Source organism: Sitophilus oryzae, unplaced genomic scaffold (genome assembly GCF_002938485.1).
Source record: "Sitophilus oryzae breed Bouriz unplaced genomic scaffold, Soryzae_2.0 scaffold_2006_pilon_pilon, whole genome shotgun sequence".
In the NCBI taxonomy this organism is placed as follows: Eukaryota; Metazoa; Arthropoda; class Insecta; order Coleoptera; family Curculionidae; genus Sitophilus; species Sitophilus oryzae.
Window position 1 is genome coordinate 5,316,122 of NW_022146732.1, and position 26,363 is coordinate 5,342,484.

General features: G+C 33.1%; 2 protein-coding genes across 3 annotated transcripts; one reads left to right on the forward strand and one right to left on the reverse strand.

Annotated features, from left to right (window-relative positions):
• The first annotated feature begins 9 nt into the window (after positions 1-9).
• On the forward strand, positions 10-1,151 carry LOC115883863 (ER membrane protein complex subunit 10). The gene is made up of 6 exons (XM_030902277.1): positions 10-172; positions 222-392; positions 443-535; positions 591-775; positions 828-924; positions 982-1,151. The coding sequence occupies exons 1-6, from the start codon at positions 119-121 to the stop codon at positions 1,060-1,062; spliced, it is 681 nt and encodes a 226-aa protein (XP_030758137.1). The 5' UTR covers positions 10-118; the 3' UTR covers positions 1,063-1,151.
• LOC115883862 (moesin/ezrin/radixin homolog 1-like) lies at positions 1,089-26,363 on the reverse strand. Of its 2 annotated transcripts, none has more exons than XM_030902276.1 (8): positions 26,223-26,363; positions 13,985-14,172; positions 12,416-12,681; positions 8,277-8,507; positions 6,703-6,963; positions 2,446-2,583; positions 1,729-2,173; positions 1,089-1,553 (listed from the first exon to the last, which is right to left on the reverse strand). In XM_030902276.1, the coding sequence occupies exons 2-8, from the start codon at positions 14,162-14,164 to the stop codon at positions 1,389-1,391; spliced, it is 1,686 nt and encodes a 561-aa protein (XP_030758136.1). In that variant the 5' UTR covers positions 14,165-14,172; positions 26,223-26,363; the 3' UTR covers positions 1,089-1,388. The 2 variants fall into 2 exon arrangements, with proteins under 2 accessions (XP_030758136.1, XP_030758134.1); XM_030902274.1 differs by lacking the exon at positions 26,223-26,363 and adding an exon at positions 17,165-17,315.

Consider the following 26,363-nt stretch of genomic DNA (forward strand, 5'->3'; position numbering starts at 1 on the left):
GCATATTTTACAAAAAAAGTCTTAGTGCCTTCAAAAGAAAAGAAGAAAGTGTAATTATAACCTCTAATTTTCTGTGTTTTCTCTTACAATTTTAAATAAAATAAACATTTGATTTAAAATGAATTGGACGGCTATTATATGTATTTTAATTTCTTATTTACCCTGTCATACGGTAAGACTCACAGTTTTGTAATTCCACATTTAACATCTCAGTCTTTTAGTTTTCATTAGAACACGACGGATCAGCGATAATTCATCTACAACATGCCTTAACCGGTGGTCCTGATCCCCAATTTAAGGACAGGGGAAAAATTACAGTTAATAGTTTACGTATTGGTCAGGCTATAGTGGACCAAAAGCCTTTAGCTGAAGCAGATCGTAAACTTATCCAGGTAATAACTTGTAATATATTAGATATCAGTTTTTGTTAGTTTATTTCTAGAAATTAGCAAGAGAGAATGATTTGTATAGAATCCAAGCTACTGTAATAGCTAATGATGGGTCTAAAAAGACATTCCTTTCTTCAGTAAAAGCAGTAAGTAATTAAGTTGTAAAGTTCAATATATTTGTTTATTGACTGTTGATTTTAGTGTATGCTAGCTGAAGCAGAATTGGACGATAGATTGTCGTTATCTTTTGATTACTTGGGTCATATTATTGGAGTTTCTCTTGTCATTGCTTCTAAATCATCATGTGAAGGTTCCGATGTACCTCTAGAGAAATTGAAAGAATTCACCACGAATGTTTATGTACGGCATACAGATACAGCTACAATGTATGTATTTTTTAAAGATTCTTACATTGGGATGATTTTATTTTCATTTTAGTCCAGATACTGCATCGTATATTGAGAAAATAGAGCGGGAGAGGGACGCCAAAGAAAAGGGTGATGTGAAAGATAACAAATCTTTTCTTGCTAAATATGTAAGCCTTGTTTTAATTTTTTTTAAATAGTTTCTTATGATTTCTATTTATTTTTAGTGGATGTATATCTTGCCGGTTGTAATTTTAATGGTTATATCGTCAGCCACCAATCCAGAAGCTCAAGGAGGTGGACAATGAAGGAGATGAATAGAAAAATAAGATAATTTAAAAACTGTATTTATACCATTTATTTCCTAGTCATTTAATAAAAAGTTAGGTGTATAAAATTGTTGTTCTTATTATATGATTTTCATTGCATTGATTATATTTAAAAAAAATTACTCAAGCTGTTTTATTTTGTATAGTCTGTTCATGGAGAGTGACACTTGCCTGGTAATAAAAGTAAATTGCTTTTTTCCTGGCAATTTTTAGAAGTATATTAAATAGAATATCAGATTTATTATCAAGTTTATAAAGAACAGAAATGTTTTAAGTAAATAAATAATGTTTCTTATTTAATTCTGTTACATGTTCTCAAACATTTCAACTCTTCGGATGGTGTTTCCTTTACGTATATCTCGTAATGTCTTGAATTTATCCCTGCCCTGTGCCAAGTTGATTCTGTGGATTCTCTCTAATTCGGTCTCTTCTGTACTGTTTCTTGTATCGACCAGTTGCTGTTGTAATAGCTAAAAAGAAAAATTATAATTATAAATTGTTAATATCCAGATTAAATAGTGTGTATATCTGGTTGTCTAACTATTTGTGTAAATCTTTAATTTAAATTAAAAACAAACATTTTTGTTTATCATTTTAATTCCCATGTAAATTGTATTTTCTGGCAGACTTAAGGTACATTATTACCTTCAGTTGTTCCTTTAATTGATCATTGACTTGCTTGAATTCAGGCAAAGTATTGTCAGCGTTAGGTAGTACTTCCAGTTCTTTTTCCGTCCTGGATGCCTCCTCCAACTCCTTTCTTCTACGTTCCTCCTCCTCAATCCTTCTTTCCTCCTCCCTCTGGGCTCTTTCTTCTTCTTGCCTCCTGCGGGCTTCCTCTTCCCTTCTGCGCGCCTCCTCCACCTCCTCTTGAAGTTTCCTGGTCTCCTCGTCTTTCCTGGTTACTTCCCATTGGATTTTCTCTACTTCCGCGTGTTTGTTTCTGATTTCTTCTTCCAGTTTCTGTTTCTCGGCCGCCTCGAGGTTCTTCATTTCTTCCAATCGTTGCATCATGTCTTGGAGCTCTCTTCTTTGGAACTCCAGCTCCTCTTTGCTTCGTTTCAGGTCTTCAAGTTGCTCTTGGAGTTTTCTAAAGAGCAAAAAATTGATTGATTTTAGACAACCGCGTCGGCGATGGCTATGAAATGAAGATCGCTGTCATTCAATTATTTCATCGTTATGTAAAATTATATGCGGAATGTCATCGATGTTCATTTCAGATCATACGTATACAGTACTTCCCGAAACGTTAAGAATTTTTTTGTCCGTTAGGAAAATTTGATTCTTAGTAAATCACCGCTGACAAATGCGAACATTTAGTAGTAAAAAATGATTTTAGAAATTAAAGTATATTTTTTTTACCTAATAGTTCTTTCTGCGTTGGCCAGGTTAGCTTCCTTTTGTTCCATTTGTAACTTTAGTTCTTCCAGTTCTTGTTTGTACAGGGTTTCGCGTCTTTCAGCTTCTTCCCTAGCTACCCTTTCATTATTGTATTTTTGTCTAAAATTTATCAATATTTCCTTATTCCAATTACATTGTTTATTATGAACAAATTGTAGAACAAATTTGGATGCCATTGAGAATTATTTTTATTATAATGGGGGTAATATCGAACTTATTGACAATATCATTTATAAATTCAGTATCTTAAAACACAAACAAATACAAGACATTACAAACTGGGTATACTGCATGGATGTTAACAGCATAATCTATAACTCAAAATATCAAGATCTAATATGAACGATCTACAGTAGATTTCGACTTCCAATGAACGAACATACGTTAAATTTTAAATAATATTTTGTTAAGTTTGGAAAGAAACTTTAACAAAACATGTTTTAAATATTACGAGATCTACAAAAAGCAACAAGATGGCTACATCAGATTCTGTTTTCGGACACGCGCTCAACTTCAACTGAAACGTTCTGCATGCTGTCAACAATCTGCGGAATTTTATCAGTTCAGTTGTGGAAGTTGGTAGAAAATATTTCGGGAGTGGCACTACTAGTTTTATTATACTGGGATAACATCTCTTTGAAGTTTCAAAGGGTTAAGCTATGGGGTTAAGTGTTCCAGAAGTGTCTAGTCCTAGCCGTCAACTATTAAGCTTGACCAATCAGGTTGGTTAGCGTGGTTATTTGGAGTGTGTTAATTCATTTGTGTTTGTCAAAAACTCTAACATGATTGGTCGGGCTTAACAGTTGCCTGCTAGGGCTAGACACAAGTAGTGTTCCATCCAAAAGATTATAAGTTTCATAAAAAGATTGTCATCATAGAGATTTATTTCTAAGTGAGAGTTTTTTTAAAAACAAGAAATTTTGGTAATATACAGGGTTTCTCAGTCAGTTTAGAAGTTTCTAGAGAACTACAATATCTAGCTCGGAGATATTTTGGACATCATTGTTTCACAACGAGACCTATCGATTAAAATATTTTCAATATGGCGGCACTTCCGGAAATACCGGAAGTTGACAGCAACTTTCTTATTTTAAAGGGGTGCCCCCATTTTTTATTACCTACTTAAATTTTAAATATTCTTTTTTCTCCAAAACGGTTAATGTTAGGTATAGAGTGTTTAACATCAATATTCATAGAATTTTACAGAGAATTTAAGTATGTAATAAAAAATGGAGAAAAGTATAATAAAAATATAATAAAAAGTATAAAAATATAAGAAAAATATCTTTAGATTGTGTGTAATAATCATTCGTATAAAAATGATATTTTGAGTCACAGTCTTAGATCTTATATGTCACAGTATACACAGTTAATATTATGTACAGCCTGTATATAGTAAAATTGTTTCAAATTATACGAGAAGAATGTTTTGACTTATAACTTAAAATGTTTTATATAATTAGTTAAGCTTTTATCTCGATATATAGCTGCTATATATCCCCAAGCTGTCTTATGGCATGTGTTAGTTTTTGAAACCAGCTCCCTGAAAATATAATATTCGAGATATTATTAAATTCTGACAAGACAAACTTGAGACAAATTGTCCACACCGCAAGGACAAAAGTACAACAAAGTCAAAAGTTCAGTTGTTGCGAATGAGTTTTACTAACCATGTGGTCTTCTACTGTTGGCAGTACACGCTATCCACACTGCGCCGACAACTTGTAAAATATACGAACAAAACATAGACCCTTTGATATTTACCGACTCGAGTTGTCTAGGTGGTATTGACTCGAGACGGGACATTGAAAAGTCTCCGAATTTTGAAACAAAACAAAAATGAGACAAAAATGTCACAAAAATGTATTGGATTTGTCGCAATTTTGTCGTAAAACATGAATGTTTCTGTCTTGTTGTTTTGTCTGCTTGGTCTGGACCCGGCATTAGAAAGACTAAGGTGTATGGTATATAACGTGTATAAAGTCTAGTCATTTTAGATTAGGCTTTTAAATTTTGCGAATCCCGGGATTTAATATCGGGATTTCGGCAATAAACACACACCGGAATCCCAGTTTGGAAACCCTACTGTACAGGGTGGCTCGAATTCGACGCTCATCATGGGGATTTCGGAAACTGTAAGAGATACAGGATCGGTTAAATGGAGGCAAATTTGCGCTATTTGATGCTCAATAAAATGCCGTATTGCATTTTGAAAAATTCCGAATACTTCCGAATATATTCGAAAAAAAAACGGAATTTTCAATTTTGTTTTCTATTGTTTCCTGGCTTTATTTGAGAAGATAATTTAAAACGTAAGACACATTTTCATGGCCACTTTTTCTGCTCTATAACTCTGTGTGATTAAATATTGACTCTGACGTTTCGGCTTCTGGCGACCATCATCAACTTAACTTTTTTAAATACGGACCTGATTTTTTTTTCAATTTAATTAAATCCCTTCATCACCCTTAAAACACTATATATAATCACTTTGATATTTGCCGACGTTTCGTACAGAAAATTCCATCACAAGAATATTTGCAAAAAAAATAAAAAATAAAAATGCAATACGGCATTTTATTGACCATCAAATTGCGCAACTTTGCCTCCATTTAACCGATCCTGTATCTCTTACGGTTTCCGAAATCTCAATGATAAGCGTCGAATTCAAGCCACCCTGTACAGGGTGGGTCAAATTCGACGCTTTTAAATGGAAACACCCTTTTCTATAGGAGATAGACGAAAACTAATATCGGTGTCTGGAGCTCAATTTTCATTAAAAACATGATGGTGAAAACCGCACATCAATATCTGTTACTGTTTCGAAGTTACGGGGTGTTTTTCAAAAATGTGCATTTTTAACAAATCGCTGTAACTTTTTTGCTATGAAAAATTTTGTATTTCTACGAAAACACTTCCAAAGCACCTTTTTACGTAGAATGTAAGTATAATTTTTTTAAAATTAATAATTTAAGAGTTATCAACAGAAGAATTGATTTTTATTTGGGACACCCTCTATATTTTTAATTAACTGTAAAGAATTTAAAATTACCTTTCCAAAAATATAGCACACTTGATATTTTGTTATAATCCTCTTCGAAATACAGAATTTTTAAAAGTTCGCCACTTTTAACTAGTAGGCTTTTATCACCCCTTATTGCTGATATGCCCTTAATGGAACTCAAAAACATATTTTTTCAGCGCCTCTGAACGCTGAAGTTATCAGCAAATTTTTGCAGCCAATTTCAAGAATAATTGAATAGCTAACCAAGATCCCAGCCGTTGGCCGTCGAGGCCGCCTGACGCCCTCGGAGTGCCCATGGATCTAATCCTATGGATATATTTGAGGAAGAATAAAGGTTCCTTAATCCGTATAATCTAGACAAGAATTAGAAATACTTAGCAGCTATGAGAGGGTATCTTTCACCCCCACTGAGTTAATGAATTCCGCGAGAAATGTTCAAAAACTGCCCCGTCTGTCCATAACAGAAGACGGTCGATATGTTGAACACCTGTAGCAAAATCTCATGTCTTGGTTTGCTATTTATTTTTATTGTTATTAGATATAGTTTAAATGTGTTGATGTTGGTTAAATATATTTTAAATTGTTATAAAATTCTGCATCTCTCATAGCAAATATTATTTTCGTTTTAATTGATGCTCACAGCTAGAATTTTTTTGCATTACAGCCGGTCCCGTTCAAAGCCCACTTATTTAAAGCGGGCGAATTTTTATATACTCTATATCTCGAAGAGGAGTCAAGCAAAATATCAAGTGTGTTATATTTTTGGAAAAGTAATTTTAAATTCTTTTCAATAAATTAAAAATATACAGGGTGTCCCATATAAAAAATCAAATTTTCTGTTGATAATTCTTAAATTATTAATTTGAAAAAAATTATACTTAAACCATTAAATTTTACGTAAAAAGGTGCTTTGAAAATGTTTTCATAAAAATACAAAATTTTCCATAGCAAAAAAGTTACAGGGATTTGTTGAAAATGCATATTTTTGAAAAACACCCCGTAACTCCGAAACGACAAAATTGACAAAAATTGAGCGAATCGACTCGAAATCGACTCCTATTTGACAAAAATTGAGCTCCAGACACCGATATTAGTTTTTGTCTATCTCCTATAGAAATGGGTGTTTCCATTTAAAAGCGTCGAATTTGACCTACCCTGTACATATAGTATTTCGCTAATATTAAAATGCTTACCTAATCAGCACTTTCGTTTTTCTCACTTCGTTGGCTTTTTCTTTCATTTTCACAATTTCCGGGGTGTCGGGCTTCCTCCTACTGACGTACAGTTCGTGATTGCCGATGCCCAGCGTTAAAATGATTTTGCTGATTTTTTCGTTGGTTGTGTGGATGGTGAAATTTTTCCCAGATTTGTCGGTGGGTTTGATGATGAATTTTGTGCCTCTGATTTTTAAATTCTTTATTTCGGACCATGGAAAAGATGTCGTTGGATTTAGCCTAGAAATAAATAAGAATAAATTAAAACTCTACAAGAGAAAGAATAGGTATAATAAAATCTATTGAATAAAATGACTTAAAGGAAGGAGTATAAAGGTACGTCCATAGTGCACCGGTTTTCCGCTTTCCGGTGACCAGTTCTTATCGCTTTGTGAATCTGCGCCATTGAAGCAGGTAGTGTCAATTAACAACCGCTTGCAAGAAGCGGAAATATAATTTGGCATCATGGGGCATAGTGATAATGTTCATATTAAAATGATACTAAAAGATATTAGTCGCGGTCATGAAATTAATCGGCCTCATTTTGAACTTGGGACGTAAACGTTATATCCACAACTCACAGCTCACCATCAAAAATTTTACGAATATTTCCGCATGGAGAAAGAAACGTTGAAGTATATTTCCAACAAAATTGAAACCCGTTTAAAAAAATGCTGCCAGTTTAAAATATATAGATGTATAGTATTTCCGAAGTCAATTGGAAGTACTGAATCCCAATCTATTCTAACTGACTTCAGATAAACTAAATAATAAATAATAATAAATAACGCTTTATTGTGCAAAAAACCAAAATAACTTCATCGACAAAGCATTTACAAAGCAAATAAAAGCACAAAAAATATACAAATAATAAAAAATATACAATACAAATCATACAATTCAAAAAAAATTAAGTCATTAAAATTTTAAATAGAACATACATGGACATTTCAGAATACAAAAAAAGGCATATCAATAAAATTTTACAATAGGAAAATTGTAAAAGGATATAATTTTAAGAGTTGTAAAATATTAAATACTCGACTTTTGACCAGTGTGTGAGATGATCAAAATTTTAAAATTCAAAACTGTTCATGATTAAACATCACCAAAAATGTCGTTCACCGCATATAGGGCTCTCTTCTCCAGTAAGTATGATTTCAGAGCTTTGTGAAATGCGGGAAAGAATGAAAGCGACTTGATATTCAAAGGCAGATGATTGTACATTTTTTGGCATTGTACAGTATGGAGCCTTTAACTAGTTCTGAGCTCGGGGTTAGCAGATAAAGATCGTGCTCCGCATTCCTACGTGGATAGTTATAAGATGGCCTTTCGGGAATAGCAGATATGTGCTTGCGGATTAAGCAAACGGATTCAAAAATGAATAAAGAAGGAAGAGTCAGTATTTTGAAAATTTTAAGGAAATTCTGGCAGTGAGTTCTACTGTTTAGTCCCAATAAATATCGAACTGCTCTCTCTTGCAACTATACACAAGATGGTTATGATTAAAATCGATTAATTTTTATTAATTTTGTATAGTAGGTATAACGTACCTGTCTTCTTGTTTATAAATGTTCAGTCCCAGAGATGTGACTCCCAAAAGTAAATCTGATCCTTTAGCGTTCCTGATACTGAAATATGTCACTCCGTACATTTCCAAGTTCTGTACTAACTTTAGGTACTCCAACATGGCCTCTTCCTTGTCCAACCCTCGATGTTTCAGCCACATATTGACTATATTGTTTTCCCATTCTGCCGGGTCCATTTTATGTTGTTTGATAACTCTGAAATATGAACAAAAATCGTTCTAGAGCGACATACAGGGTGGCGCCTCTCATACGCCATGGAGGCTTCAAAGAGAACGACAGCTTATATTGAAATGAAATTTTATGAGTATATGTAGGTGAATTTAGAGCATTTTTTAAAAATGTGTTTCCCAAAAAAAGTTGTACATCAAAACCAAAGATATTTAAACTCAAGAGATACAATTGTTTACCTTTTTCCTTCATCGGCCATTATTCTACCCCTATTTTCGCATCTCTCTTACACCGAAAACATTTGCCAGATTTACCTGTATATTGGTATTAGTATTCGATTAAATACCACAACCAATTATTAAGTAATAAATAATTTTGTTATATTTCTATAATATACCAAGTACTTTAATATCCTAACGTCAATTTTTTCATTTAATGCTTAACTGCTTAACTATTTTAAATTTTATAATGGAATAAAAATATCATGATCGTGTTTTTTTTAAGAATAAAAAGCAGTTTGGCAACGTCAGTTTTAGAAATATGCCGGCGTAGTACAACGGATTTCGAGGACGAATGAAAATTTCTCAACACCGAACAGCTAACTTCCAAAAATCTTTCAGTTTCATAGCGCCACATTTGTGGAATAATATTTCTAATAACTTTAAATTTCAATCCTTTACAGATTATAAAAAACAAATTAAAAATCATTTACTAAATTCATAACAATAAATTATTTAAAAAACTATAATTTCTTCGACTGATTTGTGAGGTTCTTGTTCTTCTGATATGCCCGTCATTGGTTGCTGTTCCGATTACACTGTTTCGTTATGCCTCTCTGCTTATCTCCGCTCATCCCTGATAAAATTATATTTTCACTTTTTTTATCTAATTTTATTTTTTTTTAATTCTGTTTATTTTTATAATCTAATTTATTTCTATTTCTATTTGGGGCCGCACCACTCTGGTACTGTGTCATTGTATCGGTTTTTTGATCGCGGTGCGATCCCTTTAGACACACATTTTAGTAGTTGTAAAATTCATATATGTATATAATAAATATACATATAATAATAAAGTTTTTATCAAAAATATGTGAAGTCTACAAATATTAGTTTTTGGTAAAATATTGTGTTACTAGGTTAAAATAACTATTTTATTTTGTTATTGCTAATAGAGGGAGTCTCATTCATCGGAGATGAACAAGGTTTGGAACAAGATATTGAAACTGCATTTACTAATACACCCAAAATTTGATATTTTATTTAATAAAATAAAGTAAAAAACGCTTATTGATTTTTTTAATCGTTATGCTTATGTGAAAAGCCATCTTATAAAAAAAATTATGCCGGTTTTTATTTATTTCGCTATCCTCCCTTAACTTATTTTTTTTCCTATTAATATCCTCCCTCAACTTTTTACAATGCGACAAATATGTAAGTGTTATTATTATTTTTTTTAAATTTATTAAACAATTATTTTAATTTCCTTAAAATACTGTCGGTCGATCGGCACGCCACTGGAAATTGACCTCAACCGTCTAATCTTTGTAAACAACCACATTGTTGCCGTTGCGCCGATACCCTATTCCCTTCTTTGTCCATCCTCTCTCGCACTCGTTGATTTTCGCAAACCAATGTGTGAGGAAGGTTTAGAGCGTTTTATGAATGGATCGTTGTATCTCCCGAGTTTAAATATCTTTGATCAAAACTGTGTTTTTTGTTACGGAACACCCTATATATTAAGTGATTTTCGGATTCTAAGGGAAAAATAATGATGAGTTACATTAGAGAAGTATATGACTAAAATGTAAGATTTTTGACAAAATTAACATTTTCTAAAAACGAAGAACAAATTTTAAATTTGAATAAAAGCTACCTAAATTGAAAATTTCCCGGTGTAGCCTAATATGTAGTTAAAGTAACTATTGTACTTTAAATAAAATTAAAACTTGGCCCAAAAAGTTATACAGAGTGAGACAAAGTTAATATTGATTGGTCACATTTAAAAGCAATTTATTTTTTTTTTAATTTAAATTAGCGATGGGAACTATCGAATGAATTAGACTATCGAATGGTTACTGAATGAATGATTTCAACTATCGAATGGTTTTATTCGAATAAAATCGTTCATTCATTTGTATACTAAAGCATATGTGACAACCTCGCCGTGCGGCTAAATGGTTATCGTTGAGCCACGACTATCGAATGCTTTTGATAAATGAAATTTAGTATTCGATTGATTTTTGTGTGCGTCAGTGCATTATTAGTTCTTCCAAATTTTTATAACTTCGCCGTATAAATACTGTGCTATTTTTGCGTTCATTAAAATATTTAAAATACTAAAATAGTAGTTTTTTTTTAATTTTATTTAATGACGATTGTGTGTATGTGCAGGTGGTCAAAATTTTTTTCGAAAATTTGTGTGGTTTTCCATAGTCCGATCTTTCAATTATTTAATTTTATATGATATATGGTCTATTTTTTAATGGGAAATTTTGAGAAGTAGCAATTTTTAAGAGAGATGAGATGAACTTACAATTAATTTTAAAAATGCATATTTGTATTTTAGTTGTTTTAATAATATGAATTAGTTGAACTTAATAATCATATTTAAGTAATGTGGTTAAGTAAATGGGGTTATCGAACTCAAACTATGGGGTGAGAAAATTACAATGAAAGTTTTACACGTGCCAATTTAAAAAAAAAGTTAGCGATGTTTGTATTTTGTTTATGCTAATTCTCTTACATGTAGTTTTTTGCGAAGAAATATTTAATTTATTTTTTAAAGTAAATGCCAGTAAAAGTAAATATAATTTTTAAATAGTAATATAAAGCACCTAATATAAATAATTTTGATTTCTAATTTTTTATTTATATTTTCTTCCATTACATTGCATGCTTAGAAAATTAATAAATGTTTATATTTCATGATTTTAAAATTTGTTGTTAATATAACAAATTAGTTCTGTAATTATTATTCTTTAATAAACCAACGTTGCCAAAAAATTTAGAGACTATATTATTTTTAAATAGGACCTAATATAAATAATTTTGACATCTAATTTGTTGTTTATATTTTGCTACTACTTGAAAAAATGTTTATATTAAATGATTTTAAATTTTGTTGTTAATAGGTATAACAAATTATTACTGTTATTATTATTTATTAAACCAGTCTTTGCTTAAAAACATTAAAAATCATTTTCCTACATCCAAAATAACAAGTATTATTGCAGTGTAACAACAGAATATTAATCAAAAAAATGCAGAATATATAGACATACTATCCCTAACTAACTAAAGGCAAACAATGAATATTCTTTCCTAATATCAACTAATACCAAAATATGGCAACAGCGCCCTTCATAATGTATTTTCTGTGTAAATACTAGCACCTCAATAAAAAAAATAATGTGTCCTTATTTTTATCTGACTCCGCAAAAAATCAAAGATGCCGGCTTGTTTCATAGCATTGCCACCGACCGCTGTCGGGTTTCTCGGAAAGAAACCTACGTCGCCGGGCGACAACTAAAATTCAGTTAATATTTTATTATAATCGATCCTGACGAATAAATGAATTTCATAAATGAATGAGTTTTATAAATGAATGGTTTTTGCTGCCAAATTACGAGAATAAAATATTTCAAGGCAGATGACGGATCTATTCGATAATTTTTATTCGAATAGTTTTCAACGAATGTTTTCTTACTAACTATCGAATTATTCGAATGAATTGCAACTATCGAATGTTTCGATAGTGTTCATTCGATAGTTCCCACTACTAATTTAAATGGAACACCCAGTTTAATAAAATTTCGTGATAGAATATAGAGAAAAATACAAAAAAGTATAATCGGTTCAAGTCAATCTTAATAATGGAACACAAAATTACCATTTTTTAACAGGTAAACTGAGCAAAAACTATCTATCTCTTACCTTTCTGGCAACAGGGTTTGTTTCTTTAAAAAATCCTCATTGAAATCTGACTTGTTGTAATCGCCATACTTGGCTTGAAGTGCGTAGGACACCAAAAGCACCGAGGTATCTGCCGGGCAGAAGATTTCATCGTTGATGATGATGCTTTTGACGTGGTTGAAGAAGTATTCGATGGTTACGAACTCGATAAGTTCACTCACGTCTTCTGGGTAGTACTTAACACTGAAACGAACGTTGCCCAGGTACCTTTGAAGGTAATTTAGTGTCTGAAACAAAGATAAAGGTTACTGTAAATAGTGTTGAGAATAATGGGATGATTTCAATCATCGAGCATCCGGAAACTTTAGCAGCATATTCTACAGATAAAAGTAAGTAAAAAAAAGCAATTTATCCTGGGGTGGGCCTGGGGGAGGGGCCTGGTACGTGAATTTCTCTATCAATAAATTTCATAGACTTGGTTATCAAACCGTGTTCCCGTAGATTACATACCTACAAATTTTCTAAAAAAATAAAAATTAACACATTTTTTGAACACAACAAAATAATATTAACTAAACAAAACTAGAAAACGTCATTTTTACTGCATCACAAGCAAATAAAAATTAATACGTAGCCAAGAGTCATAATTCAGGATTTCTCTGGGGGGTGACCGGCAGTACCTGGGGGGGGGCACCCCTGTAGTTACGCCAATGTCCACTATTCATATTATATGTCATTAGGCCATTTTTTTTTTTAAAATGAATAAGACAGGATGACTTCAGCGATTTCTGTTTATTTTAAAGAATGCTATTAAAATAGTTATCTATTGTACGGTACAATAATCACAAGATATGTTTGTTTTACAGGTCTTATCTTAATAATTTAGAACAACACACTCGTAACCCTGAGCAGGTAATACATTAAAAATAGTAATTTTGTCACTTTATTGTGTATTAAAAGATATGACCGGTAAAATTGTTCAGACAAATATTGACGGGCTTATACAGATCAATCGGAAAAGAATAATATGTGTTTTATTGAATTCCTAGTTATAAATTAACAGGTTTGCTACCAAGGGTAAGGTCAAGGGTATTGGACTACCACAAAATTTGCATGGGATTTTATATGTTTCCAACGACGAGGATGCACCACCTGGTATATGAGCCACTTGCTAGCCAACGTGTTATAAATACCAACTTATAAATAGTTTTTTGGATGATAAAAAAGCAATAAATTTGTACAAAAGTTCAGAGTAGCCAACAAATTTCTTACAGTGTGTAAAGGCCTCTATAACAACAAGTCGAGAGCGTCACATCATGGATCACTGAGCGATCCCTTCCTGACAAATACAGGAGTTAGGCAGGGTTGTGTCCTAGCTCCTCTCCTATTCAACATATTCATGGCAGCGCTCTCTGTTATAGTGGACAGCAAACTGCAGGAAAGAGGAATGGGTGTCAGTCTGTTCAACATAAAAAGACTCAGGACAAAAACACGTATAAAATTTATTGCGTAACCATCTTCTGATGCGTGTCAAATACTCGTCAGCGAGTAATGGCAGTAAGTAAGTAAGTAAATTTTTGAATTACTTACCTTTTTTGATTTGTCTATCCAAACATCCTCATTTTCTGTTCCTTTGTAGCACAGTCCAAACCACCACGTTTCTTGTATACCCAGCGATCTACACAGGGTGTTGAAAAGTTCTCGACCAGTCGTTTTTGGTACTGCTTCTAAATCTATGTCGTGAGATGGCGTGCGTACTTTCAATTTCATTTTTCACCCTGTATATCAAAGAAAATTTAATTAAATAATTTGAAACTGTTACTTTTAGGTATTTTTACTATTTTTTATACAACTTCACTTTTTTATACAAAAAACTGGTCGTCAGTTGAGTTGAAAACTATTTCTATTAAAATTGGTGTAGGGGTGGGGGTAGTTTTTACCCTTCCCGTATGTAATTCTATGTAAGTTCTATGTCCGCGGAATATCGGGACATTCTGTATGTCGTGCTATTTAAAATAATCAAGTTAGGTTAGGGATAATCCAGTTAGTTTTATAATTTTCATAAAACTTACTACACTGTATCTCAAAAGGTAAGATGTTTTGGACATTCATATACAGATATTTTTAGAATAGGTCCATAAATCATCTCTCTAAAATTTTAGCATGTCCTTATGGAATACCCTGTATATACCTCAAAAGCATAAAGTGGAAGGGTACACCTCTTTTCAAAACTTTCCGTATTATATGTATCTTTTAGGTTACTGTTGTTAGTTACTATAAAATATAAATTGTAAAAAGTAATAATGGCATATTTCCAGTTTTCAGCTATACTTTTGACATCATTAATATATTTTTAGAAGGTGGCATTATTATATGATAAATATTTAGAACAATTTAGATATGTATAATCTATGAGTTGGTCTATGACGAACCATTTAGAAACGAAGTAATTAAACCAGCGATATCAGATTATTACTAATTTATAATTCGTAGTAAATTAAAAAAAAATATTGTTTAATTTTCGAATTAATCATTGTTAAAAACTTTAGCTATAAACATAAAAATGTTCGAACTAAAATATTATTTCTACTCTTATGTAGTGTTGGTTTCATTTGAATATACGAGTATTACAACTATGACAAAATTTGTTTTATTCTAACATAAAAATTAACAAGTCGTTTAAATAATAAAGGAAATAAAATAAATAAAAAAAAAAAAAAAATTCCATTATCCAGTTCTTTTTACTGAATCTAAAGGTTCGTCTACACATAACGTTAAACCTGTCAGTCATACCAGTTCAGACAAAATGTAACAAGTTACTTATTCTATGTTCCAGTTTTTTACTCTTCTTATAGAGTCTAATTTTTATTAGATTGTTTTAAATTTCAGTTATTTTAAGAATTCAAGAAAAGCGAAAAAATTCTGAAACTTTCTCTACTTCCTCACATAGGTTGTAGTAAAGATGCCTGTGTCCTTGTAATATTTTTAGAACTAAATATATGTATTACCGATTAGAAATTTATGTAACAATTTTCCCAGACTATCCTTCCATCAACTTCTCTAATCCACTCTCATTAAATAGGTGACAAATGGAACCATAAAAGTATTAATTACTCTAAGGTACGCTTTTTTTTCTAAAAGCAAAGCACATAAATGTGGTTGCCAATACATAACTCAGTATTAAAAAGATATTAACGTTTTTTTTTCCATAATTTCAGATAACAGGTTAAGATTACGATTTACAAAATATTTAGGTACGGTTTATTCATGCACAGTTAAGAAGGCTTATCTGGTAGATAAGATGAAATGTTTTGATAAACAAGGCGTTGTTAAAATTTTGACTGAAAATTTAATGAGGAAGTTACAAACATTTGCAGTTAATTAAGAAGTTACAGGGTGTGTTAAGGCAAAATTTCACCAAGATATTTAGAAAAACTCGAAAATTCACGTTTTATATTTTTTTATGACTCTAGGAGATGAGACATCTTGTCTTTGGTGGGGAGGCTCCTAGTCCTGGTGCTAGGAGAATCCCCTCTGGCATTTTGGCTGGGGCTAAGGAGCATCTAGTGGAAGTAGAATTAGGGAAAAAGTTAAAAGTTTGATAACTTTTTCTACTAATTGAAAATGTCTACCACTAATTTTGACGTTCTGAATGCTTACATACAACTTCTACGCTAATTAAAACCACTAATTGCGAAGTTCTGAATGAAGCTTTACTTCTACTAATTTTGACGTTCTGAACTAAGTTTTTGAATGGTTATATTGAAAGTAAAGGAACAAAGTTCTACGCTAATTGAAACCACTAATTTTGAGGTTTCGAATGAATCTTTGAAGGAAATACAATGACTTGTATGTGTTTTTCAAAAAACTCATATTTAAATCTAATTCAGAATGTATTATTTTAAAAGAACAATAAACCGTGATTTTTCTTTAAATAAAAAGATAACTCTGTTAAATAAGACATTTGTTTAAATAAAACTTGTTATCTGTCAATCACGAATCTTATCAGTCAGAGACGTATGTACAAGAAGTATTTTTATTGTTTTTACTCTTTACAGAACCTATATGGATATACCGGGTGGTGCATCATCGTTGGAAATATCGGAAATTCCATGCAAATTTTGAAATTTCCAACTATTGGCTACGCTATTAATTTTACAGTGTAAAAAATAGGTTTCTTAAAGGTCTGGGTATGCTTAACATGCAAACTTTGAACAATTTTGGATAAGCCGATTTTAAGTAATTTAAGAAAAACTGTACCTATTTTTAAATTAAAACTTTAGAGAAGATTATAGTAGGATTTCCATTACAATTTTTACTAGTTATTTCTTAGAGATCTCATAAATCTAATCAACAAATGAAATCTGGAAATATCTTTTCATAAATAATTTTAATACCTGGATTATTACATTACATATTGACTATTTTAAATTAAAACTATTTGCAAAGTACACACTAACTAATTCACCACAGTACACCAGAACACTTTACTTTTACTTTGCTAACCATGTTAGCATCATCAGCAGATGATTAAAGCTAAAAATTTTGTGCAAAACTAAAGTGTTTTTGTGTATTGTGGTGAATTAGTGTTTTATTTAACCCTCAACTGTAATAAAAGTATTTGGTTCAACATTCTCTATTTTTAAGTTCTGCCAGTGCCTTATAATTCTATTAACTATTAAACAGAAAAAGACTATTTCAGTTAACAATTAAGTTTTTTAATTTAATAAGTTATTTAGCAGTACTAAATAATTAAAACTATTACGGTACCTTTAATATATATCTTGTCCAAAATAAAAATTAAAATCCTTAAATTCCGCTTGTTTTTTTTGTAACTAAAGGAGTTGTGTTATTTTTCAACTTTACACTTGCACTTAATCACATACACTCCCGCAAGTTGTTCTGGAATATGTGACACATTCATAAAAATGTTCCTTATCAACATCGAGCTGATAAGATACACCGAACATGCTCACGTAATCAGAACCTGCATTACTGTACGTGGAAGGCACCGCAGGTATTTAATATACAGGGTGAGTATCCTATAGGAACATACAGGGTGGCCCAAAATGTATTCCGAAGACTTCGGCAGCATATTCTGCACATAAAAATAAGTAAAAAAGTTCGTATAAATGTATGTCCTAAAATTCCTAGTTTCGGAGATACAGGGTGTAGAAATATCATTTTTATTTCGATTTTTTCCAAATAATTTCTGAAGTAACGTCAATATTTTTTTTTATGCTCAAAAGTCGAGTGGCATATACCACCCTCCTAAATGAGACTGTTGCAGTCCGGGTGGCGGGAGGATGCCCGCAGGGGGGAGTTCTCTCCCCTCTGCTGTGGAAGCTCGTTATGGACGGACTGCTTAATAGTCTCAACAGGGCTGGTTTCAACACTCTGGGATATGCAGACGATTTGGTCGTGTTAGTCAGAGGTAAGTTTAACACAACAGTAAGGGAGCGAATGCAAAGGGCCTTAAAGATTGAGGAATCATGGGTGACACTTAGAGGGACTAGTCCCTCTAAGACTCTGCGGTGATGAGATTCCTCTCTCGGGGGAGGTCAAGTATCTAGGAATCACGCTTGATACCAAACTGACCTGGAACCGACATTTGGAAAATGTCACAAGGAGGGCGGTGACTACACTAGCGGTAGTCAGACGCCTTCATAGAAAAATCTGGGGCCTTAGACCACAGATGGTGCACTGGCTGTACATTGGAGTGGTGAGGCCTTCAGTAACGTATGCATCCTTGGTATGGTGGCCTAAAGTAATGTAACAAACAACAATGCTCAGCTTCAGCAAGGTGCAAAGACAATCAATGGAGGCGCTTCTGGACCTTCCGCCTCTTCACATAGTGATCCAGGCGGAGGCAAGAATGGGACTCTATCGACAACAAAGTGTCTTGTCTCTGAGAAATAGGACAGAAACAGGACACTCAAAGATGGGAAATCCTATCAGGGGACCTCTACTCCAAATGAGATCGGACCAAATGACCCCTCTTTATCACTACCACAAACCATTCGAGGTGAACAAAATGGATCGAGGAATGTGGACAGATATAACAGTCCTTCAGGATGGACTAACCTGGTATACAGACGGGTCAAAGACCGCTGAAACAGGAGCTGGAGTATTTGGGGAAAGACCAAGGGTAAGTTTATCCTTTTCCTTGGGTAAACACTCAACCGTATTCCAGACAGAAATCTTCGCCATTCTACAATGTGCGAGAGAAAACAATGGAAGAGCTTATTCAGATAAGCTCATCAATATATGCTCAGACAGTCAGGCGGCACTTGGGGCGCTTATGAGCCCAAAGGTATCGTCTGGGAATGCCTAGGTGAACTGGAAGCTCTGGCTCGACGGAACAGAATTAAATTATTCTGGGTGCCGGGCCACAGCGGCATCCAAGGCAACGAAAAAGCCGATGAGCTAGCTAGGCAAGGATCATCGGCATCTTATCTTGGTCCAGAGCCAGTACTGGGAATACCCAAATGTATGGCCCGTAGTGCACTAAAACTCTGGATCAAGGAAAAGCAGAATGTCCACTGGAGAAACAGACAGGGGCACAGGCACAGCAAGGCTTTTATCCAAGAACCTAGCTCCAAAACCGCAAAAGAACTGCGAATGCTTAGCAGGAATAAATTGCGGATTACAACAGGCCTCTTGACAGGACATATGGCTGTCAAGTGTTACCTGAACAAGCTCAATCTGTATTAAGGAAGTCTTTGCTGCATACTCTGCGACAAAGATCCTGAAACAGCGGAGCACATAATATGTCACTGCGAGGCTCTGGATCGCAAGCGACACTTTTTATTTGAGAAAGCTAGGCTAGAACCGGAGGAACTATGCTCCCATCCTATGAAGGACCTGCCGAAGTTTCCGGAATACAGTTCGGACCACCCTGTATATAAAAATTATGTTTTGATTAAACATATTATGATGAGCGTAATGATTCTACAGCATAATCTATTGTTATGAATTTTTTTCAGGTAATATTTGCATAAAAAATTAAGAGAACTGTTTGAAACATTTAAATATCTACATATTTACACATTGAATTATCATGCTTTGTAAATACCGTATGATCGGAAAAACGGCGTCAACAATGGCTACGAAATGAAGATCGCTGCTTAGCTGCTGTTCACTGTCATTTAATATGTAAAATTATATGGAGAATGTCATCGATCGTCACTTCCAACCCAACTGGCCGCCGTTTTTTTTTCGATCATACAATAGTACCTACCTACTAATTATGATATTTACAGGAAGGGAAAAACATCTATAAATTTAATAATATACAAGGTGAGTCTTAAATAAGTTCAAATATTTTCAGGGCTGGTAGATCTCGATAAAAGAAACATTTTCTCTTTACCATTTTTCAAATAAGTCCAAAATAACCGAGTTATTTAAGTTTGAAAATTTAAAAAAAAAATGTTTTTTTTTGGAAAAATTTTGAGAGCCACCGGATTTTTTCTGTATTTGCATAAAGGTAATACCAGAGATTAAGAAATTATACCGTGGGAAAATGTGCGGTGAACAGGCAGTTCTAAAAAGTTTTCGAAAAATATACAGGGAAATTTAAAAGAAAATGCACGATTTTTAACATCTTTTTTTAGCGAAAAAAACATCATAGACGTGTTCCTGGGGTCGAAATATACCACCCCTGAAAATATTTGCACTTATTTAAGACTCACCCTGTATAAACAGTTATTATTTACATCAACCAAACTCACTTAACAGAACTTAAGGGACAAAAAGCCCATTACTACCGCTTTCCCGTTCAAAATATTCTAATAAGGTTGCGATGACTTTTTTGCAAAGGCTAATAATTTTATCTTGTACAGTTCGCACTAAAAGAAGTTCCAAAAAGCACAATGTTCGACTGCAAAGTAAACAATTTTAAGCTTAAAGTATCACAACACAATTCATTTAAACCAAGAACTCCTAATACAAAACTATAGTGTCAAAACGAATGACAATATCAGGAAATAATTATACAAATGTGGCAACTTAACATTTTTTACGGTAGAGCTACCACCTGAATCCCTAGCGGGAAATTTAAATTCCAGTTAGTCAGGCCGGCGCCGAATATGTCCATGGTTGCCAACAATGCATTTAAAAATCGCGCCTTCGATTACGTAACTAAAAATTTAATCGGTATCGCTGATAATTAAAAATGACGTTATGCCTCATATATAAACTGATAAGAAAATTCTATATATTTGTTCTTAATAAATCAATAGTTTTATGAATTATTATTTTGAATATAAGTTTTCGGAAAGCAATAAATAAAATTTTACAACTGGATTTTCTAGAGATATTTATGGTCATATTGCATATATTTCTATTAACTATATAATTAAAAATAGATATAGTCTATTTTATGACAGTGTGGCAATAAGCTTAAACAGCAATATTTTTAGTTTTATTATTTATTATTTTAGTTGATAAATAGTTTTTAACACACTTCTATTTTAACTCTTTAAGTTTATTTTTTCTTCTTTTAATTTTGGTGTAGATATAGCGTTTAGTTAATGTCAGGGGCGCATATACGGGAGGGGTAATGAGGGTAATTACCCCTCACAGGAATTAATTTATACATAAGATAAAAATGTAAAATAACTTATCGAAAACGTATAAACTGATTGCTGTAGTATATATACAGGGTATCCCAACTAAAAAAAACATAATTTTGCTCCATACTTCGAGAATGACAGCTCCTAGCGGAAAACAAGTTACGCCACTGGATTCTTCGAGAAAAAAGCTTATTTTCGATAAGTTATAAGAAAACCGAGATACAAGGAGAGTCGAAAAATGCAACAATTTTAAATTTGCCCAGTATTTCAGGAACATGATAGGCCAAATCTGTGTGCAGATAGTATTGTTAAAGTTAAAACCACATCTTAACGTGCGTTAACCGCAAAGAAACTGTGACACTCTGTACACGTACCATGCATGAGTTTTCATCCAATCCCCATATTCACCCTGTAGGTATTTGTATGTGATGTCACTTTTGTAGAAAACAAATGACGACATTAAGTAAAATACACCAATTTTAGGTAATCCTGTTATTTTTATTTAAATACTACTAATGTTCGATATAGATATATATGTAATATTACTAATCCATATTTTTATTTGACGTAGATTTGGCTGTTCTGTACCGACATAGAGCAACAAAATCACAATATTTTCATATTTAAATATCAACCTAAAAAGATTATGGGAAAGCACGACTGTCCCGATAAAAAAATACTAAAATAATATACTTTTTAAATTTGTAATTGCCTTTTAAACCAACTTAAAAAAAATATGGCGTTAGAAAATGCGTGCTAATGCATTTTAGTTAAAATTCAAATTTGATAAAGGTGTACTCAGACCAGCATACAAGTTGGACATACGCGTGCTTCATACTTGTCTGTCATACATAGGCTAACTCCAAAATAAAAAAAAACTTCCGGACCAAACCATCTGTGCTAGAGTAACTTTCAGCAAAGAATAATATAAATAACATGACTTTTGAACGACAGTGACATTACAAAACAAAAACAAAATAGCTATTTATGTAACAACACGGGGGTGTCACTTGTATGGGAAAACAGGCAACAGTCAAATTTAAACGTGCCAGGACCAACGACAAAGAAAGCAACATCTGCCAGGCATTGGCTTTCTTTGTCACTCACATTGCTTAAATCATGATACCGCGGCCATTTTGCCAACAAAGAAGCTGACCGGGCTGTCCTGGCAAGTGATTTAAAACAATTTTGCTTTTTTACAATATTAAATTATTAATTTGGATGTATTTAATGCGATTATTCAGTTAACTGGTAAGTCGGAAATTACACACAAATACTTTATTCGTAAATACAACTAAGATGTAAACGTATTTTTGTATTTTTAGATTTCAACTTTTGCGAAGACCCGCCGATAGAACTTGCCTGGCAGCGTACCTGTTTAACTAAACGTATTATTTCCTGATAATAATATCAAAACACGTAAGTACCTCTATAATTTATGATGAAAAATGATTTTGATTTTGTTTTATATTATTTAAATACTTTCTAACCTCAAATAATAGTAAGATCCTTGTTTATATCGCACAGCCCGTTCAAAACTGTATTGTCTTCAAAAATGTTTACAAAACAAACAATTATTACAAAAACAATGTCCTTTTTAATCTGATTTATACCTCAGAAGTATGCCAGTAAAATTTTATTAAATCAACATTATATTATTTGCCCATCAATATGCAAAAAGGAGCATATTGCCTTAACTTAAATTTTATTTTACTTCTCCTGACAATGTTCTCTATATTCTCTATTTTGAGTTAGTAAACTTTTGAACGGGATGTGCGATATATAAAATACATAATATATCATATATCCAAGAGTATGATCTGATAAAAGTATTTTTTGATGCATTTTTTGGTTGTTTATGCACGTTGGCTTGGTTTATGTTTTATTCAGCTTATATTTATTTGGTATAACAGTTTTTTTTGCCTTTGGAATGCATTGAGGCTAGATAGTGTTTCATTAGATCATTAAAGGAATTTAAATTAGCATATATTTGTTGTGATATTAGTGTGTTATCATGATACAGGTAGTTGTATCATAGTGCCTTATGCATGTTATTTACCTATTATATACTTATGTATTATCAGTAAATAGATGATAACATACTACTAAAATGTCTTTTTTAGTATGTTTATCTTTCCAATTCACTAGTTATTTGCAAAATGTATTTTGAACTAATTTAAGTCATTAATTGATCATCTTTCTTTTTCAGGTTCCGGGCTATTCTTTTTCATTGTTAAAAAAATATATATATTTCAATATTATTGTAATATAAATCGCAGCTCTAAAAAATAAATGATATTGTCTACTATAATAATGTGTAATTTATTTACTATGAATTTTCTCTGAAAATAATATATCTTTAATAATATCATTGATTTGCTGTGTAAAGTTAATAGACATATTTTTTAATACATTAAATTATATTAAAGTAATAAAAATATGTTTATTAACTTTAAACAGTAAGTCAGTGATACTTATAAATTTTTTTTTTAATTTCCCCTCTTTTAAGCCCCGCCCCTCCAATTCCCCTCAATTTAGCTAGTACTGCCAGGCGACACCAGGTGGCGTCTGTTTCCATTTTTTAACATGAAGTTAGCATTTCTTTAATGTACCTGTTCTATGTGTAACAAGTTGCGAAATGAATGTGTTTCAAGCACGGGACGCAAAATTGTACAACGAGGCGAAACCCAAGTTGGACAATGCGTCGAGTGCTTAAAACACTCTTTTCGCAACGAATTTCATACAAGATTATTTTGAAAGCAGATAATTTGATATTTTCATGCTATTATTATTATTATTTATTTTTAAACAATTTTAAAAATGTTCTGGTAATCGGTTTCTAAGGCATTGTTTATGCATGGTTTAATGACAAAGTTCTGTCAGGTTCAAACGTCACCGTATTTCCTACGAAGGTTTGTGAAAAAATGAGTGATAATGACGAGTCTTTGGATATTCAACAAGCTGCTGAAACTGCGCTATCCACGTTAGTGCCCGAGAAGTCGAAAAACTTATACGAGACCACCTACAACAACTTTGAAACCTGGGTCAAAGAAAAACATGTTGAGAATTTCACAGAAAAGATATTGCTAGTCTATTTCCTGAAGTTATCCACTACCTTAAAGCCGTCAATTCTCTGAAGTAAATATTCGATGCTCTCTCCGCACCATGATTTACCTGAACAGAAACGTAGATATTAGCAAATTCATAAACCTTATTGCATTTTTAAAAAGAAAAGCTTCCGGATATCAGGCAAAGAAATCAAAAGTATTTACAAAACTGGAAATAGAACGCTATATGAAAGAATCCGATGATAAAGAATTCCTGTTAGCTGAAGTTGTCTTAATCGTTGGAGTATTTGGAGCATGTAGGAGGGAAGAAATCACGTTTTTGACTGTAGATGCCATTAAAGATTGTCAGTCATTTATTAGTGTGCAGATTCCGAATACAAAAACTCATTTTCCAAGAGTGTTTACGATTACTGAGGGACCAATAGATGGTATCAATTTCTTCCATGTATTTCGTAAGTACGCAAAACTTCGACCACTCAATGTGACACATCAGCGATTTTTCTTGACGTATCGAAAAAATCAATGCTGTAGCCTGCCAGTTGGAATCAATACAATTGAAGGTATGCCAAAAAAGATACCGGAATTTCTTGGATTCTCCAACTCCATTGAATACACTGGTCATTGTGTCCGGCGCAGCTCTGCTATATTGCTGGCAGATTCAGGAGCGGACATAACAGTTTTAAAGCGACATGGAGGTTGGCGATCAAGCTCGGTTGCTGAAGGTTACATTGAAAATTCAATTGAACAGAAAACCGAAATGGCAAAAAGAATCATGGGACAGAAAGATACGCCAAATAAGAAATTAAAAGCAGTTCACGTAGAAGCAGAAGCTAAGAGCATTGCCAGTACAAGAAATTTACTTATTCCGACTCCTACAACTTGCATTTCTCTTAGAGACGAAAACTTGGATGCCTCTTGTATTCACTTTAATAATTTAAATAATAGTACCTTTAAGATTTATAATTAATAAATATTTTCATTGTTTTAGAATTTAGAATAAGTGGGAGGGGGGTTAATCTCTGCGACCTTAGAGATCTATTGTGTCCCCCTTTCTTGAGTTATAACCCATCATACAGTCCCAGGACTTCCTGCGGAGACCCGTGTCCCTCACAGTCGAGGAGTTACGACCCAGGCCGGGTAGACGAAACGGAAGCTTGTGTCGCCTGTTGTGTTTAGAGGTAGGAGGTAGGCTCCCGACCCTTCGAGGAGGTGGTAGCTTGTATGCCACTTGCGGAGGATGGTCTCACGCAAGTGTCAGCCACCTCTCCTGTAGTTCTCTTTGGGTTTGGCCCCTTGGAACTTTCATTGTTACTGTTCCCAGTGTCGCTAGGGGGTTTCCCCACAGCTTCACCGGTGATGTTTTTATTACTATTATTATCAGATCTCATAGTGTTCCTATGAGTCGCTAGGGACAGTCGGTCCACTTCTACAGAGCCCCGCATGTAGAAGTAAGGGGTAAAATACAATGGGGTGCCCCCCGGTGCCCCAAGGTTGAGGCTGTCCGTAGCCCCGCCCGGTATCGTTATATGTCTTGGTGCAATTCCCTGGCCACGACACTACAGTCAGGGACAAGACGATGACTGAGATGCTTCTTAGACCAAGCCAAGTGCTAGAGGGGATTCCCCCCAGCATCTGACCAGGAGCTTCCCCACCAACGACAAGGTCTTGCATCTCCTAGGGGAAGTCTTGCATCTCCTAGGGGAAGATTTCATTTTCATTGTTTCTAACGTTTCATTTTTTACTTTTAGGCACTAGTGCCTAAACAAGTGTCACTTTTAGATACTAGTGCCTAAAAGAATGTCATTTCGAATCTCAAATAAATATCAAAGACTCAATTTCGAAACGCTTTCACAAAAAACACTGTTTGATTGCGAAAAATTGCGCAAAAGCGAATATCTTCAACAAAAAAGAAGCTGTTGTTGAGTTAAAAAAACAAACTATAGAGAAAATATGCACATTGATTATGAAGTGGTTTTTAGATTCCACACTTTGTTAAACCATGCCACAGGGTGTTCTAAACTTTCGCCAAAATAACAACATTTTGTTTTTTCTCATATATGAAATCTTAAGTTTCTCAATATATTCACCATTGCTTCGAAAGATTGAATATAAAACAATATAGTAAATCACATACTATTCTACAGGTTTATAACGTTACACTTATGAATAAATATAACCAATACATACCCAAAGAATAATTTCCTATTTACATTTTTAAGCTCACAAAAAAAAAGAAAACTTTATAAACACAAACCGAATTAAACAAATAATTTCGTAACCACGCGATTCGCGAAGTGGTCTGCTTAATAAGCATGAAAATAATCAACT

Excerpts from the sequence above, each read along its gene's own strand:
- LOC115883862 (XM_030902276.1), bottom strand. The coding sequence starts at position 14,164 with ATGAAATTGAAAGTACGCACGCCATCTCACGACATAGATTTAGAAGCA. Across the intron at positions 6,964-8,276 it reads ATTTATAAACAAGAAGACAG|GCTAAATCCAACGACATCTT; the intron begins GTACGTTATACC and ends ATTTATTTCTAG. Across the intron at positions 2,174-2,445 it reads AACGCAGAAAGAACTATTAG|AAAACTCCAAGAGCAACTTG; the intron begins GTAAAAAAAATA and ends TTTGCTCTTTAG.
- LOC115883863 (XM_030902277.1), top strand. The coding sequence starts at position 119 with ATGAATTGGACGGCTATTATATGTATTTTAATTTCTTATTTACCCTGT. Across the intron at positions 173-221 it reads CTTATTTACCCTGTCATACG|TTTTCATTAGAACACGACGG; the intron begins GTAAGACTCACA and ends TCAGTCTTTTAG. Across the intron at positions 925-981 it reads AATCTTTTCTTGCTAAATAT|TGGATGTATATCTTGCCGGT; the intron begins GTAAGCCTTGTT and ends ATTTATTTTTAG.